This window comes from Salvia hispanica, chromosome 1 (genome assembly GCF_023119035.1).
Source record: "Salvia hispanica cultivar TCC Black 2014 chromosome 1, UniMelb_Shisp_WGS_1.0, whole genome shotgun sequence".
NCBI lineage: Eukaryota > Viridiplantae > Streptophyta > Magnoliopsida > Lamiales > Lamiaceae > Salvia > Salvia hispanica.
The window spans coordinates 29,185,360-29,203,708 of record NC_062965.1 but is presented as its reverse complement, the minus strand read 5'-3'; the positions used below and the strand labels follow the sequence as shown (position 1 = coordinate 29,203,708).

General features: G+C 35.1%; 3 protein-coding genes and 1 long non-coding RNA gene across 9 annotated transcripts; 1 reads left to right on the top strand and 3 right to left on the bottom strand.

Annotated features, from left to right (window-relative positions):
* Positions 1-1,390: 1,390 nt before the first annotated feature.
* On the bottom strand, positions 1,391-4,161 carry LOC125193496 (protein FAR1-RELATED SEQUENCE 5-like). Its single transcript, XM_048091300.1, has 5 exons — positions 4,116-4,161; positions 3,604-3,707; positions 3,468-3,538; positions 3,090-3,326; positions 1,391-2,807 (listed from the first exon to the last, which is right to left on the bottom strand). Exons 1-5 carry the CDS (start codon positions 4,159-4,161, stop codon positions 1,391-1,393), a joined length of 1,875 nt encoding a protein of 624 aa, XP_047947257.1.
* Positions 4,162-8,953: 4,792 nt separating this feature from the next.
* On the top strand, positions 8,954-10,363 carry LOC125201840. 6 transcript variants are annotated; one of them, XR_007172988.1, is made up of 4 exons: positions 8,954-9,116; positions 9,369-9,486; positions 9,737-9,875; positions 10,014-10,363. It is a non-coding gene; the product is annotated as an uncharacterized LOC125201840 (long non-coding RNA). The 6 variants fall into 6 exon arrangements; XR_007172992.1 differs by lacking the exon at positions 9,369-9,486 and having other exon boundaries at positions 9,737-9,858; positions 10,034-10,363; XR_007172991.1 differs by lacking the exon at positions 9,369-9,486 and having other exon boundaries at positions 9,737-9,858.
* A 1,241-nt stretch (positions 10,364-11,604) lies between these two features.
* Positions 11,605-13,144, bottom strand: LOC125205808 (60S ribosomal protein L44). Its single transcript, XM_048104952.1, has 4 exons — positions 13,000-13,144; positions 12,141-12,320; positions 11,919-11,993; positions 11,605-11,831 (listed from the first exon to the last, which is right to left on the bottom strand). The coding sequence occupies exons 1-4, from the start codon at positions 13,000-13,002 to the stop codon at positions 11,772-11,774; spliced, it is 318 nt and encodes a 105-aa protein (XP_047960909.1). The 5' UTR covers positions 13,003-13,144; the 3' UTR covers positions 11,605-11,771.
* A 1,238-nt stretch (positions 13,145-14,382) lies between these two features.
* Positions 14,383-17,014, bottom strand: LOC125204813 (proline-rich receptor-like protein kinase PERK7). Its single transcript, XM_048103552.1, has 3 exons — positions 16,899-17,014; positions 15,662-16,365; positions 14,383-14,676 (listed from the first exon to the last, which is right to left on the bottom strand). Exons 2-3 carry the CDS (start codon positions 16,327-16,329, stop codon positions 14,514-14,516), a joined length of 831 nt encoding a protein of 276 aa, XP_047959509.1. The 5' UTR covers positions 16,330-16,365; positions 16,899-17,014; the 3' UTR covers positions 14,383-14,513.
* Positions 17,015-18,349: the final 1,335 nt, after the last annotated feature.

The window sequence follows — 18,349 nt, the reverse complement described above, 5'->3', positions numbered from 1 at the left end:
AGACACGTCTTGCTGTTAGATCCGTTCAGTGCTATACCACACCAATGTCATCTTATTTCAGTAAGGCTTAGAAATATGCGGACTGACATTGCAACCTTTCACGATAGGTAGCCAAAGCCTATCTAGGTTGTGAAATTCTTCTTTTTCTTTTGCAAAGCATTGCATAGATCTGACCGTGTTACCTTAAAGTGGACGACGCCCACAACCGGTCTACTAAGCAAAAGACTTAGACTTTGTTTCCTTCTAATGCATTTAAATGTTTGTAAAACATCTTATAAATGCACAAGCAAAAACAATGTAATAATAATAGTGATTCTATTCGTGCGAGACTGCTCGAATAATACTGAATCGGGTTAAAAGTGGATTGTAGAGTTTTACATATACAAGCAAGATTCTATTCGGGCGAAACTTGCTCGAAACATGCTTTTCAGTATACCAAACCTAACAAATAGGGCCTATGGCTGCTGCAATGATGAATGAATGTTTGAGTGTTTGAATGTTTGAATGACTGCTGCAATGAAGTCTTGGATGTTTGCAATGAAATCTTGGATGTTTGAATGAACTTGTGCTGAAACATTTGGTTTTATAGTTTTATTTTGGGGTAGAAAATGTAACTGACTTAATTTGATTTGACTTTTTATCCATAATTGTTTTGATGGCAGTTACTTATAATATGCTTGCATGCTTGAGATTAATTACAGGTCATATCTCTGTTCAATTTCCCCCAAATTTAGGGCATTTTATGAAAAAAGATTGGATTTTTTATATTTATTAGTTTGTGGGTGTAACAGAGTTTTTAGGACATATTTTGATTTGCACTCTGAGATTCAGTTAGAGCAGGGAGTTCTATTGGGAAATTATTGCAGTGTAAATGTCATGACTTTGCATAAAAGAAACTTAAAAGCATCTCCTGGTTAATGAAATTAATGGAATTTGAGTGAACATTTCTTTAAAGTCAAGTGATGATTACCAGAACATCATATCTTCCTAGCACTTGAAAGCTAATTATGCTTTGGTTGTAGAGAATACTGACTTTAAGGTTGTGTACCACCTAGCTATAGTTTCGTTCTATTAAACTACATCAGAAAGAAAAATTGTAACAATAATATGTAAACTGCAACATTGTTGTGGTAACACAGCAACATTCATTGAATAAGACTGCAATATAGTACTGTAAAAATTTGTAGTTAAAAAAGATTGAAGTTAGACTATTTACTGAAATAAAAGGCAACTTGGAAACAATAGTATAAAATTAATAGTAATGAAGGAATAGAAAGAAGAAAATAGTGTGTCTGCACTCGTTTCATTAGACTGCAATATATCTACCCTAATACTGCAATATCTTCTGTATAAGACTGCAACCTGATAATGTAAAAATGAACTAACAATTTTATTTTCCCTTTTGTCGACCACAGTTCCTAGAGTCATGGTGACCAAATTCGCCACATTTTTTACACTGACGCAATGGTTTGTTGTTCAACTTTATAGTCTTTTCCTTCGCGGACACCAAACGGCTTTTAGAATCACTTTTCGAACCTTTGGTGGACACAACTGATGGTGGATGTACTCTAACCACAGCTGGCTTTTCAGCAAAATAGAAATCTTTAACTGGCTTATCCTTGTCTGCTGAAGATGGTTCATGGATTCTTGTCATAAGACTCTTCCCAAGCTCATCAATTCCAGCTGAAAACAAATCAATGATGGCACTATCACCATCAAATTTTTTCATGTAACTGAAAAATATGTCAGCAACTTTATTCTTTGACAGTTGGTTTGGATCTGATAAAAGTTCAGGATCTCCCAAACATCGAGCTGGTCCACGAATAGCATCAGCTAAGGCAGTCTTCAACCACCTCACATGGAAGTACTTATCAGGTATAACCTTCAAAAACCTGTTCTTGAAAACCAAAAATATATGACTACAAAGAATTCCCTCTCTCCCAAACAATTTGCAAGAACAGGAATACGAATCCTCACTGGTCGTGTAGGTAACAACCCAAGATTTACTATACTTGTCCTTTATTGTGGAGATCTCTAACACATCATCTTTCAACAAACCATCAGTGCTACAATGGTGCAATGCATCCACTATCTCACGTTGCACTCTCTTGAACATGTGATCAGTGTACTTTGTTGCAGCATGTTTTTCTAATACCAACTGACTGGAGAACGGTGGTATAATAGTTGAATCCATATAATCTAACTTCGAGCTAGAATTTCTCTGTGCAGCCAATGCATGATCAAAATTCATGATGAACTCAACTAGATTGGAGCGAGGTCTTGTGAATGTTTTATAGAAGCTATTCTCAGACTCGGAAACAGATGTCGTCCTAATAAGAGACCCCATGGGAAAGTCTCTAAAATAGGCAGGGACCCACATCTCTCTATCGTCAAACATTGTTACAAACCACTCGACATGAAGAAGCTCATAACGCTCCATTATCCCCATCCATGAATCTTCAAACTCTTCCGGCTCTAGTACCTCAGACCACACACAAGCACTGATCTCTTTTTTCAACTCTTCATTTTCTAGAGATCTCCTTGGAATTTTGTCGGTAAGTTTAAGCATAATGTGCCACATGCACCATCTATGCTTTGTATCCACCAAAACATCACGAATAGCAGCTCTCATACCTCTATCTTGGTCAGTAACAATCATCTTAGGAGCTTGACCCATGGATTCCAAAAAATGCTTGAAGAGCCATGAATAAGATTCTGTGGTCTCATTGGATAAGAGTGCAGCTCCAAATGTGACTGGCTTTCCATGGTAATCCTTGCCCGTGAAGGGTGAAAATATCATGCAATACCTGTTTCATACATATAAACGGTAGACTGCAATATTAGAGTCCAAAAACTGCAATATAATGCACAATAGACTACAAATATTAGAGTCCTAATCTACAATGTTATCCAAACAGAAACCTAACACATGGAATGCATAATTTATATAAAAACAAACAAGGCATTACCTATTGGTATTGTATGTGGAGTCGAAGGAGACAACATTGCCATACAGTTGATAATTCCGCTTAGATATTGCATCGCACCAGAAAAGCGCTTTTAACTCTTTTTAACTCCCAAGCTGATACTGATATGTGAAATCAGGACATGCCTTCTTTTTCCTCGCCATTTCATCTAACAATATTTGTGCATCAGAACCTTCGACATAAGTTTTCAGACCTTGGACATAATTACTAAGTTCTGCCACGTTGATTCCCACAGTGTCATAGCCGCCCAAGAACTCATTCAAGAATTTGAATGTCATGGTGGGTCCAATATTGGCTTTCGTGCAGTCCCATATGAATCGCATGTGTACTTCACCCAACCTACGATTAATATGCATGTAACGTCTAAACAAAAGTTCAATCATACTATGATTATGAACTTCCACAAATTCTTGAACAACATAACTCACAAATCCAACCTCAGATACATACTTGAGTGATATTCGCGCCCTACATTCACACCTTTTGGATGTGCGTCTACGTTTGGTTATAAAACCCTCTTGTGCATGCATCTCATCCATTTCAATCCCTCTCTGTTACAAACAAGATATTGCCACGTAACAACATCTCTAGTAGATTTGATTCCACGTTTACGCACATCGAAACCAGTTTCACGCCCATAGGCAATACCCTCATCTAATGAATGGAATTTCATACCAACATAAGGACGGAGTTCGTCGGGGTATGCTGGCACACATGCAACTGGATAAAAAGATAAAACATGAGGCAAATTAGTTAAGATACAATTGACTGCAATAAACAATTAGGTGAAGAGCAATGTGATACACATAAACCAGCAACTACTACAAACTATACTAAACAGAATCAGAATCAGCAGAAACAGAGTATTGCCATGAAATCATAGGTTAATACTCTGCATTACGCTTTATGAAATCGAACATTACTCCTCTACCAATATTGAACAGAAGTAGAAACATACTCTACTAAACAAGTATTCATCGAAAACTACTCTTCAACTAGTATTGAACATAAATAGAAGCATAATTCTTCAAACAAAAGATCAATAATCGTCAAAACAGTAAACAAATTCGTCATCACAATCATCCAATAATTGACAATTATTTTCCAGCTAAACATGTCGATACTCACCTTCAGGAAAAACATCCAAATCAAAATTGATGATCGAGTCGCCCATATTCTCATGAATTTCAGAAACCTATGAAGAGAGACAACGATTTGGAGATTTCTCGGTTCTCAAATTAGGACTGAAATTGAAGATTCGGAATCCAATTGCAGAAAACGAATTGTGGAGAAATTGAATTGCTGAATATGGATCAGAATTAAATTGGATTTAGGATTGAAAAATGATTTCGATTTACAGAATCTGGATTGAATATTGAGTGAAATTGAGAATCTGGATGGAGAATTCATCGATCAATTCAGCGTGAAATTGAAAATTTCCAGCGATAAATTGAAACTTGATCGTCGCGATCAATTGAGAATTGATTCTAATTCAGCCGTGAAATTGTTAAGGAATGGAGAATTCCTATTTTACCCTTCATAGTTTTTAATGGATTCAACATAATTAAAATAAGCTGCTACGTGGCAGCATAATAAACCTAAGATTTCCAGATCCAAGGGACTAGAATTGTGGTATGGTGTCATTATAATAAGTGTTGTCATCTTAACACAACCCTATATATATATATATATATATATATATATATATATATAGGGTTTTGATCTATGAAGACCAGATTTAAATACAGAAACGCAGAACAAAGTCATACGTAGGGCATTTTTAGGTCATAGTTAGTTTATTTTTAGGTCATGCTAACAAAGCATGACCTAAAATGATCTTAATATGACATAAACCCAAATCTTATAATATGACCTAAAACTACTTAATTATGACCTTCCGTGTTTTGAGTTAATTATTGACCATTAGATTATCTAATCCTAGGGCCAAGATTTGGGCTGCATTTCTGGATTTAAATGCATTCTTATTTTGATCATCTCCCTATATATATATATATATATATATATATATATATATATATATATATATATATAGGGATGTGATCATATCATAACCCATATTTATGGTGATAACCTAATAACCCTTATTTTATGGATGAAAAATATCATTTTATGGAACAGAATATCATTTTATAGAATAAAAGTATCATTTTATGCATGCTGAAAAAATATCATTTTATCGTGTATAAATATCATTTTTAGTAAAAATGATACTTTTGACCCATAAAATGATAGGGTTATTAGGTTATCACATAAATATGAGTTACGATATGTTCGCACCCCTACATATATATATAGATAGGGATGTATTCATATCCTTTTTACTTCTTTTGTTCTATAGTTCTTCTCAATCTCGGCCCTCCATTTTCAAGATCTGATGGCTGAATTAAGTGCCACATGTTATTAAATAAAATATTTAAAAAAATCGAAAAGGACCTTTTAGGAAGGCACACTTTAGTCAGTTATGGAAGTTTCCTTGAATTTCTCCCTCAAATATCACGCATGATTTTTCTTTCTTTTCTCAAGTTACTAACTCAAATCTCACACATAATATTTCTTTCTTCTTTTTCTTTCCTTTAATTCAATATTATTGATTTTTGTGTTCATGATTACACAATAATTTCTCTGATATCTCCGCCGCCTCCATAACAAAGAAAGCCGTCGAGGTTGCCGTCGAAGTCGACGCTATAATCTTTCTTCTCTCCCTCATCGTTTTTTCTTCTCTCCCACGTCGTTTTTTCTCCATTGAAGACCTTCTCAAGAAATTGTCGTCGTCTTTTTTCAATGGAAGACGTCTGTTTATTTTTTTTATTATTGTTAAATTTTGGTAGAAAGTTATTGGATTAGTCGTGTAATTGACATCTATGGTTTTCTGTATTTGTTTGTGATTAGTTCGTTCTTGTATTTAGTTTTATTTTGCATCAATTGTCGTTTTATTTTCATGAAATCATCCATTGCCTACAGATTTTCGTGTTTTCATTTCGTAAGTTACAGCTTGTAAATTTTCGACGAGTAATGTACTATATTAAGTGTATAATGTATATTGTATTAATGTACGATTATGGTTGTATAATGTATACGCCAGCTTTGAATAATGTACATTACAATGGGTTTAATGTGTGACAGAAGTTAAATCCATTCCCCTTTGGGTTTACCAATCCATGTGGCTAGGGTATAGTACCAACCGAAAAACGAAAACGTCATCAAGGGCAGAGAGTTTGAATCATTCCCTTTGGGTTTAGCAACCCATGGGGCTAGGTTAAAGCACCACCACATGAATTAAATTTCTTTTTTTTAGTGCGTTTAAGATTTGGTATAGTAAATTATGTACCAATAGTATCTAATAATGTGCACGGATCGGTAAATAATCTACAGATTGAATAGAATAATGTTGAAAGGAAATTGAATTCATGCCCTTTGGGTTTAGCAATCCATGGGGCTAAGTTATAGTACCAACTCACAAACGGAACCATCACAAAGGGCAAAGAGTTTCAATCAACCAATGGGGCTAGGCTATAACACCACCTCATGAGTTAAATTTCATTTTTTTAATACGTTTAAGATTTGATACCGTAAATAATGTACCAATAGTATCTAATAATGTGCATGGATCAGTTAATAATGTACAGATCGTCCATTACTACATGACACAAATCGTCCATTATTGAGTAAATAAAATCCATTACACTGAAATATTTGTACATTATGTTTATCAGTTAAAACTACTCATAAAATCACAACAAAAACGTCTCATAAACATATACATTACAGGACACAAATCCTCCATTACTGAGTAAATAAAATCCATTACACTAAAATATTTTCACGTTATGTTTATCAGTTAAAACTACTCCCTAACGTAGATGATATCTAAACCTTAGAGGTATGACTGGAACTCGTGGACTTTGCGCTATCACAATAAAAATAACATCATCAACCGCTTCCTCAATATCCAACTTAGGGTGCTTCGTTGTTGTCCAAAGATTCAAAAATTCAAAAATTTAACCAATGTACTAATCCGTAAACACAATGAACAAATAATGTTAATTTTCAACCGTATAATGCATCAATTCAAATGAAATAATCGCTTCAGATTACACGAACATTACCACATACATCAACTCACAGCCAACAGTCAATAATGTTACACAGCCAACAAATAATGCTTCATCTAATTGTGAACCAATCATTTCATATTCAAACCAATTCATGAAACATACAACAATGAAAATAATGCATAATTTATCCATGAATACAGAGTACAAATGCAATATTACTGATCAATAATGTAGTAAAGCCAACGAATAATGCATCAGAACAGGGGAAACAATTATGTAACCTTCAGACTGTGTATTACATGGACAGAATCGACAACAAATAATTGTTTCATAATTCTTTCATCCAAATCGACCAAAATCAGAGATATAACTCAATAATCAACCAAATAGTCGATAATGGACAGAATCGACAACACACTGAACTCAAAATCGACAATTTCCAGAAACCAAACAAAATCCGTATGGTTTCACCCGCAATAATCGAACATATACCAAATACAACTCAGCAATAAACTAAAAAATTAACTAATGGACGAAACCCTAGTTCAAAAGATTACAATTTCATTTCTTTTAGAAAAATTGACCCAAAAAAATAGTGCATTATTCGAACAACGAACTCAATCGACGGTAAAACCTATGAATCGAATGACTATGTGGTCTAGAAAATGTCCAAAATCGACGCTTACAAGTGTTTTTTACCTAAAATCGGAACTTCAGAAACCAAAATCGAAACTTCAGCAACTCAATCGGCGCGCGCGAAACTAAAAATCGATACTTTAAGCCTGTGAGTCATCGACCGACGGTGAATTTTGCGGCGAGAATCGACGGTGGAGTTGGTTTCTCTTCGATTGGAGAGGCGGCTAGGGTTTAGGCAGTTTTGAAATGGTGGAGAATAGTTTTGATCGTGGGTTGATGGGATAGAGTGAGAGAGTGAATGAGAAGATGGAAGGTTATGAAAATCTAGCTTAATTATAGGAATTTCCATTTAGAAACGTGTACAAGATATTATATTTTTACTCTTATACCCTCATAATGCACAAATTAGGACAAATAATGCAACACGAGATCAGATTTCTCCTATTAATCTAGTCTGTCCATTCCATCAATCTAATGGATGATATTAAGAAGGAAATAGACACTAAGGGGGTAATAGGACCTTAATGCTCCCCTATATATATATACAGGGGTGCGATCATATCATAACTCATATTTATCTGATAACCTAATAACCCTGTCATTTTATGGGTCAAAAGTATCATTTTTACTAAAAATGATATTTATACACGATAAAATGATATTTTTTCAGCATGCATAAAATGATATTCTGTTCCATAAAATGATATTTTTCGTCTATAAAATGAGGGTTATTAGGTTATCACCATAAATATGGGTTATGATATGATCACATCCCTATATATATATTACAATTGAAATGATAATGATCCTAAACTAATATAATACTTCCTCCGTTCCATAGTAATAGGGGCGTTTTTCCATTTCCGTCCGTTTAATAGTAATAGAGTCATTTCCCATTTTAGTAAAAGTGTACACATTTTTCCACACCTACTTTACTCTTTCTTACTTTTTTCTATCTTCATCTCTCTACCTTTTTCATTTTCCACTTTATTCTCTCTTTACTTAACTCATCTAACACAATTTTTCTTAATTTTCGTGGCAAAAAATTTTGCTTCTATTATTATGGAATGGAGGGAGTATAAAATAGTAGTAGCATAGATTGAATACACAAATATGTAGTATATACGTGGTTAGTAGTTGATAATGCCACCGATATTATAGGACAACTGTCAAAAAGATAAAATATATAGCATGCATGTTACATTATTTTATTAGTAGCCTTAAATTATTATTTCTTCTTAACCGACTTAGCATGCTTTATACGTATGTACACCGTGGACTGAAAAATAAAAAGGATTGAGGAAAATAGAGTGATAATAGTTAGTAAAGGAAGACGAGAGAAAAATGAGAAGAAGAAAAGAAATAAGAGTTGTAGATCGCAAAGCAGAATTAAATTTTTAGTGTTACATATATTAAGGTATGTATAAATCATACTTTTAATTTTACATATATTATGTGGTTGATTACTATGTGTTGAATATGAATGAGTAATTGAATTATATGGTGTGAAATTAGTATGGATATATTTTATATATTATGTTGGAATTATTTAGTGGAATATGATATGGATATCTGATGGGTGCAATGGATATGTGAGTGGTGCAGTTGATATATTTTTATATGTCATTAAAATTATTTGCATCATTGGATTAAAGAGGATTTGTGACAGGCTTGTCCTGGGTTCTACGGGTCATATTCAATGATAACGGACTTATGGGTCAAAGAAAATGTGCAAAGAGGGGCCTTCGTGGAAAGGTCAAAATGCAAAGAGGAGCCTTCGTGGAAAGGTCAAATAATTAAAAGGGACCTTCGGGTCGTATACAATGGAAATCCTGGGCAGATACTAGGCTTGACCTGTCACAGAATAATAAAAAGAACAGAGAGGCATATGCATATGAATACTAAATTGTTTATGATATTTATTACTTCTGGTGATATATGTTGGTGAAAGAATGTGTTTGATATTTTTGTGTGAAATTAAAGGTAAAGTTTATATATACTGAGTTGTGGCTCATATAAACCATTAATATTTTTCAGGAATAAGATATCAGTGATGTTTCAGTTAATGTGAGTTATACAAACTCCACGTGTTATCAGGATCGGCGGCTGGCGCATTTTGACAACCTTCTCCTCCTCATCATTTTTGCATGTAGATAAATGTATAGTATATAGAGTGGTGAGAGGGTCCCACTACAGTTTCAGAATGTTTTGAAATATATACTTGTTTAATGTTGGTTTTTGAAATTATATAATATGTGTGTTTTATTTACTTGACGTGTGGATTATTTGTTTTAAATTTTGAATTTATTTATAGTAAGTGCATACGTCATAAAGGTTAAGGTGTGGCATCCACAATAGCAACGCCGTGGCGGTCTATTGTTGGACAAGGATGAGCCGCGGCGGGGAGGGCTGGACGGGAGAGAGCCACATTTGTGGCGTGGAAGCGGTGGGGGCGGAGGTGGTTGTGGAGCCGCGGCACCTATTGCACGCCGGAAGGGAGCCGCGGCGGTCCGCCGTGCCGGTTTTTTCATTTTTTTTTTTATTTTCTTGATTTATTTTGATGATGTGACAGAAGAGTTTTTGTGGCTGTGCCTTGGCAGAATCGTGGTTGTTCCACTCTATTGTGGACACTCTAATATTTATCCCATTTCCATTACCTATTTACCTTTTGATCTCCGGCCACCACAAATCGGATATTCCGACAAGATAAAGGTCTGCGCCTTTTGCCTTCGGGTTGAGGATTTGAAAAGTTCTCATACTTCGTAATTAAGACTAAAGTCCCCTTTTTATCTTAAACACATGGTCGAATATAAAGTAAGTTCAAAACATTCACTTTTTGAAGAAAAAAAAAACATACAAAATCATCGTCAAATTACTCTTTTTTTGACGGTTCAATCAAAAACTGACGGTCAATTGTGAATTAGTGAAATTTTGACAAGATTAGACTTAAAATCTGAGATTATTAGTCACCTAAATATTTTCTAAAAGATACATTTTTTTATTTTAATTTGTAAAAAAAACAGCCTAACATAATTATAGATGGCAAAACGTTTAGAGCCAATTCAGGGTTGATTATGAACCTGAAGAACTAGTTTGACGTTTACTTTGTTGTCTATTTACTGCTACATTGTCAACGAAGAATCACTCTCAAATTTCCTTAATATGCATCAGACTCAAAACATACGCAGCCCAACATACACAATAGAGTGTTTTTTTCAGATTCAATGACCAATGTTAGAGATTAAAAGTTCAAAGTACATAAATTTTGACCCAAAACTCAAAATTCAAATTTAAACAAAAATCAGAACTTTGATTAAAATTGATCAAATTACTTAGAACATACACCCTCCGTCCCATAAAAGATGTCACACTTGTGAGACCGCAGGAGATTTTACGAGATTTTGTTTTGTGTGTCAAATGGAGAGAGAGAATATAATTTGTATATTCATGTGATAGAGAACTTTTTCCAAAAATGAAAATGTGACATTTTTTTTAGAACAAACTAAAAAGGAAAGTGTGACATCTTTTGTAGGACAAACAAGCGTTATAAGAACAAAAAAAACATAACCATAAATAATAACATTCACTAATCAAGTAAAATATTGTGAAATTAACAACCACATACAAAATTCATAATGTTATTTGTCAAGTTGAAAGTTCAAGGAAAAAACAAACTTTTTGTAAATTCCATGGCATTAGGGGAGAATATTCCAAAAAATTAATCAAATTGATGATAGTTAATATGCAAACAAACTTTTTGAAAATTCCATGGCATTAGGGACCAATATTCCAAAAATTTAATCAAATAGATGATAGTTAATATGCAAACAAACTGTAATTCAAATTTCCTCAAGCAAACAATTTCACAAAAAATTGCTCAAGCCAATGAAAAATGTATAGCTGGGTAGTGAAAGTTGCTTAATCCATTTGTTGCATTGTGAAAAACGTAATCCATTTGTTGAAAAAGAAACTGAGAACCATGTCTCATATTTAATCTAAACTTTAGCTAGAGCAGGTAAGCAAATTGTCAAGACCAATATCACAATAAAACAAGGCAGTAAAAACAATAAGATTAGAATAGCGATGTTCCCTTGCCCTTCTTATCTCCACCGATTTCAAAGTGCTTGCATCTCTACAAAAGAAAAGGAGAACAAATTCATGCCAGGATAGATGAAGATGATGATGCCATAGTGAAAAATGCAAGAATCAGAAAATGAACCTTGATCGGGTGCTGGGAAACATGTTTGCAACCCTGGCATTGCAACCTCAGCACAATCTTCTTAGTCGTTTTAGCCTAAACAGAACAGGATAAGCTCTCAGTTATTTGTATGAAGTTCAAAAATAATTCTAGCTTAACTGCCTCAATCTCAACTCCACAGGTACAATTTCATTGCTACAGTGCATTCAGTAAACCAACAATAATCGGGAAATTAATTCATACCTTCTTGTGGAAGACAGGCTTGGTCTGACCACCATAACCCGACTGCTTCCGGTCATAACGACGCTTACCCTGAGCAGCTAAGCTATCCTTCCCCTTCTTGTACTGGGTGACCTTATGCAAGGTGTGCTTCTTGCATTCCTTCGACTTGCAGTAAGTCTTCTTGGTTTTTGGAACGTTCACCTAAAACCAAAAATAACAAATAAGCTAGCATGATCATATATACAACAAACAATACTAATTTAATATAGTACAACTCCAATAGTAATAGACCACAGCCAAATATTGGAAGCCCATACCAAAAATTATTCAAACTTCAGATAACAGGCAACCCATAATTTACAACAAATGGATGGGGAGAGCCTAACTCATTTCTTCAGACAGATTATGGAATGTTATTATAACCAGAGAGAAATATATGCACCAAAATCATAAAACCCTTCTAGTGTAACTATCAAGAGCACAAATATAAGTCCACAGACAAAATCACCACACGCCGAATTAGATACACATGCTAGCAGAGTGCAAATTGTGATGCCAACAAAACTAACACAATCAACTCAATATGCTCACATCTATCCAATTCCTATTCCAATTCCAAACAACCTCCAGATTTTCCTTAGTTCCCCATCCACATAAAAACCAATACAGCTTTATTTTGAGAGTGTGAAATCAATGTCATATCAGCACAAATTAGAAGCATACAGATTTCTCTAGAGCTGAATCAATTGGGTTTTTTCTGCTCAAAAGAAGCGATACTATAATAAACCATCTAAAATCTTACGACCATAAATTACTCTCATGATGAAGCCATAAATCTAGCAGAGATAAAGCTAGAGGAAGAAATGAAGCGAGAGATTACCATGGCTGGAGGTGGAGAAAGGAGCGCCGAATGTGATTTGGTTTCGCAGCCGTCCGTGACTTAGGGTTTGTTGTATATATGGCCGCCTAATGGGCCGGCCCAATTATAAGCTGCAAAAGCGCCTTTAATGGGTCAATTCCCCAGGAATGTCCACCAGGGCCAGGACGGATATACTATCCAAAAATTTTGGGTAGTTTTTTTCTCATTAAAAGAAAATAATTTAGTGGATTGTGGATGAAGTCCACAAAATATTAACCTCTTAATTCTATTAATATAAATAGTACTCCCTCTGCTTCAACTAAGTTGAGTCGTATTTTTTTTTGGAATGTTTCAACTTATTTTCTTTTAAAAAAAAAACAAAACATCTAATCTCTCTTATTTTATTTCACTATCTACTTACTCTCTCTTTTTATTTTTCCTACTTTTTTCACCTCTCCTACTTTTTAACACAATTTCTTAATCTTCATGCCCATAAGTTATGTCTCAACTTAGTTGGGACAGAGGTGGTACTTAGTACATAAATGGTGTGTAGAAATAATATTTTTATTTAATTTTTTTAATTAAAATTGCATAATTTTAAGAAATAATTCAAAATGGAAATAATTGCTACTCCCTCCGTTCGGCATTAGGAGTCTCATTTCTTGGCGGCACGGGTTTTAAGAAATGTTAAGAAAAGTGAATGGAAAAAAGTTAGTGGAATAAGTGGTTTACTTGTATATATTAGATTTAAATGAAATGTGAGTGGAATGAGTTAGTGGAAGGTCGAACCATATTACCATTTATGGTAAAAGTAAATCGGAACTTTTATTCGCGGACAGACTAAAATAGAAAAACGAGACTCCTATTCATGGACGGATTGAGTATTTTGAAATTACAAAGGTAGCATAATATTTTTCAGTCACATGTTTTTAGATAAATACAAATGTAAAATAGTACTCCCTCCGTCCCGGAGTATTAGACTCACTTTTTTTGGGCACATGATTTAAGGAATTAATATTTAAATAGTTAAAGTGGAGAGAGTAAAGTATGAGAGAGGTAAAAAGTAGGAGAGAGAAGAGATAAAAAAAAGTAGGTGGAGAATAAAATAAGATAGATGCTTTTTGCTAAAAAAGGAAATGAGTCTAATATGTTGAGACATCTCAAAAGAGAAAGTTGGTCTAATACCTTGGAACGGAGGGAGTAGAAAACAACTTTTTGGGATTTAGCTGAGAGATGTTGCCATGTAGTACGAGTCATCCAAAAATGAAAACACGTAGATAGAATAATGGAGTATTGATTTTTGTATTAAAAAAATTGAAGAAATGTTCTGATTTACTAGATTCTAGCACCCAAATATATACACAACACAACGATATATATGTATTTATAAAGTGAAACATAGGCCTAAATAATCACAGGAATATCCGATGAGAATACATTAGGTCATATGAGAGAAAATGCATTACAGCAGATGAAGATGCAAAGCTTCATCTTAGTTGTTGAAAATATGTTTATTTATAAATTAATGTTGTGTGTCACGAACGAAATGGCCAACACGAGCAACAACATAACCATTTCGATCGAGGTGGTTGAGCCTCTTTTTCTATTGGTTCATCGTGATCGTGCTGCTGCGGCTCTACTGGGGTTTTCTCCGGCGACTTTATCGAGCTAGGTATCCTCTCTGTGTCTCCTCCCGCTCTAATCACATTACATCCAATTTTTTTATTTAGACGATTGATATAAATATAAAATAAATAAATGTCTAATATCGATGTAAAAAAATGTGAGTAAAATAAATAAATATCCGACGTCGATGTAAAAAAAATTGAAACCATTATATAACTCTTAAGATGAATTACTACGTTTATCACTAATTGGTTTTAGGTTTGAAATTATATAGGTTCATTTAATCTACTAAGCATAAGTGGAATGTTCAATGAAACGTAAAAGACAGTGTGTAGATTTTAATGTTTTGCAATGATTTATCTTGTTCACACGAAGTCTATGTGTCACACAAATTTACAAATTAAATTGCACTTTATAGTTATAAAATAGAGGATTGAATATGTGCACAAATAAGAAATGAGTTAAATGACTTGCACATGACATATTAAACGTACTTTTTATCAATCAATGTTGCATTTTTATAGTTAAAAAATAGAGGACTCAATATGTGCACAAATTAGAGATGAGTCTGATCAAACGTTTTATCAATCAAGGGTGTCTCCACCGTCGCTTTTCCTGTTCGCTCGTCGGCGACGGGCGACCGGACGTCCGCCGTAGGGAGCGGGAAGGGCGCCCACGCCCGTCCCGAGTGCCCGTCGGATGGGCTCGCCCCTCGCATCGACGTCCTACCTGACGTCCGCCACTGTGGCGTGGGTAGGACGTCCCACCGAAAATTAATTTTTTTTAAAAAAAAAAAAAAAAAACTTTATAAATACGGCTCGTGTCGAAATTTTAATTCCGTAAATTTTAATTTTAATTGTGAATTTATTAATTTTATTGCGGGAAGTCCTAGTGCAATGGGAAGTCCTAGTGAAATGGGAAGGGCTAGTGCTGACGTGGCAGACAGTTTTTGTGGGAAGGGCTAGTGGAGGTCGTAGTGGGAGGGGCGCCACCCGAGACCCCCTAAGTTGCAGTTTTACAGTAATAAAATACATACGTATATACAAAGATGACTTACACGGAAAAGGCGAACGACATGTTGCTCTGGTTGCTCCCCGCGGAACGCCGCGCTTTTCGCACTTCTGCCGGCACCGGCACCCGCGGGGGAGGACTCCGACCCTCGTTCTCCTTGATCACCTCCAGCATGGTAGCCTCCGCGAGCCCGAGCTCGTGGCTCCTCATATCAGCGACCCCTCCATTCGCCGAATGCGCGGGGTACGTGAACATGTGGTCGCCTCCGGCGGCCGGAGGTGGAGGTGTGAGCTCCTCGGAGCGCCACATGTACTGATCGTTGGTGAAGCTCATGTTGCCGACGTGGATGCTGAAGAGGGAGTCGTTGGAGGCGACGCTCCAGTCACCGGCGGCGGACGACTTGTTGCGCTCGAAGACGGAGGGCGGGATCCGGTAGGCGGAGGGGCTGCGCTCCATCTCCTGATTTGGGGGCGGCTGCGTGGGCTCCGGCTTCGGGGGTTTTTTAGTGGATTTGTAGGAAGGAGAAGAGGAGACGGAGGAGGACTCATCGTCGGAGGTGGAGGAGGAGGAGCTTAGGTCTTCGGGAGGTGCTGGTGGTGGTGATTTTTCGTGGTGGTCGACTTTTGGTGGAGTTGGTGGTGCTTTTTCTCCGGCATCGTGGTGGTCGGCTTTGGGTGGTGGTGGTGGTGATTCACTAGATTCCGCTTTACTCATTCCTTTGTTTTAATCAATGATTCTCCTACATGCACTCTGTTTTTGAAACAAAATTAGAGGAGATTCTTTCAAGAATTTAAGAAGGAAATTGTCAAAAAAAACATAGGAAATGTACATGTTTTGTGGTTGAAAGTGGTCTTAAAAGTCACAAATTTCGAGTTTTCACCGTGGTCATTCTTCAAAACCCAACAAATTTACATGACATATTTTTATCACATTGTGCACATATCATCCAACATCATTTCAAAATTTAAGGTGTCGAAACGACATTGTATCATGCATAATTCAAATCGAGCCACATAGATTTTACGACTAACTGCTTAGGAGAAAAATCTGTCAAAATAATTTCTTGGTTAGGTTGGGAAAATTGCACACTTTCAAAATTTTATGATTTTTAAGATCACTTTCAAAATTTGTCGAAAATATTATAATTCGCTAAAAGTCAATGAATGTCGTCATTTCTATATTGCCCGTTACCATCAAAATGCTTTTCTTCTATAATCTTGAAATTCTCCTTTTCTACTCCGTCGATTAAGAAAAGAGAGAATTGAAGAGGAATGAGAGCATACCATAATATGCATGCATGTAGCGGAGGGAAATGAAGAATCAGAAAGAGCTTGGTTTCCGGCCAAAGTCCGACAGGCAAAAAGTGGCCAGAAAAATTAGGCAGATTCCTATTTCCACCGTGTAGTTCGACGAAGAGAAAGCAATATACTAAATTGTCGACAAACAAAACGATGACACCACCATCACTAGAACCATTCTTTTTATGGTCTACCGTTGATTTAGCTTTTTTTACACATATCTAAATTTGGGATCTTAAATTCTTTTGCATATTCACGAATGAAATCTTTCCTATATATACGGTGCCTAGCATATTTAGTAGCCTCGTGAAATAAGTAAGATACTAATGAGATTAAAGACGGTATTTTCGTTTCAAACATATCATATAGAAGTAGTAGTAATTAGTGGGAAATGAGGTATAGAGGTATACTAACGAATTTTTTTTTTTGAAAATGAAGCATCTTCCACATTGGCAACAATGTAATTTTCTTTGCAAAAGGGAAGATAGGAAATTTACATTCAATTTGACTCGTACTCTACTCCCTCTGTCCCCAAAGAATATGAACTTTGAGTTCGACACAGATTTTAATAAATAAAAGGTAAAGTAAGAGAGAAGAAAGAAATGATAGTGGAAATAATATTAGTGGAGAGTGGGATCCATATTATTATAATGTTATAAGTGTTAATTGTAATGGTATAAGTTGTAAATAAAATTATGTGTAGGGGTAGTATGTTGTTTGAATTTTTCAAAATTAGAAAGTTCATACTCTTTAGGGACGAACGGAAAAAGAAATAGTTCATACTCTTTGGAGACGGAGGGAGTATTTAATACATGTAACATGATTGAAAATACAACAATATCTCTATTTAGGTGGTAGTTGGCACTCTAGAATCCTCTCAATTTCAAAAATTTCTCAATTCTTCTTCGTTTATAGAGTAATATTCAGTTTTTATTTGCTTTACATACCAATCACTATCAATTAAGTACTCCCTTCATCTCACAACAAGAGACTTATTTTGTCATTTCAGTCTGTCCTACAATAAGAGTCATATTTCATTTTTATCATAAATAATAAATAGGTCTCACATTACACTAATTTATTTCACTACACATGTTATTATAAAACTAATATACTATATAAGTAAGACTCATATTCCACTAACTTATTCAACACTCTTTTCTTTACGTTTTATAAAACTGGTGTCATAACTAAATAGGGCTCCTATTACAGGACGGAGGGAGTAATACATACCATAATTCATGCCAATCAATTGAAAATAAATGTAAATGTACTACCCTATCTTACGCTTTAAAATAAAAATATACATATATGATCAATTTTCTTCTTAAAATAAATACTACTAGTACTATAAAATATACTTGTTGCATTCTCCTTGTTTAGATAAACTTATGCATTTATGTAATGTTGCATCCGGTCCCCATTAGAATTGTCAT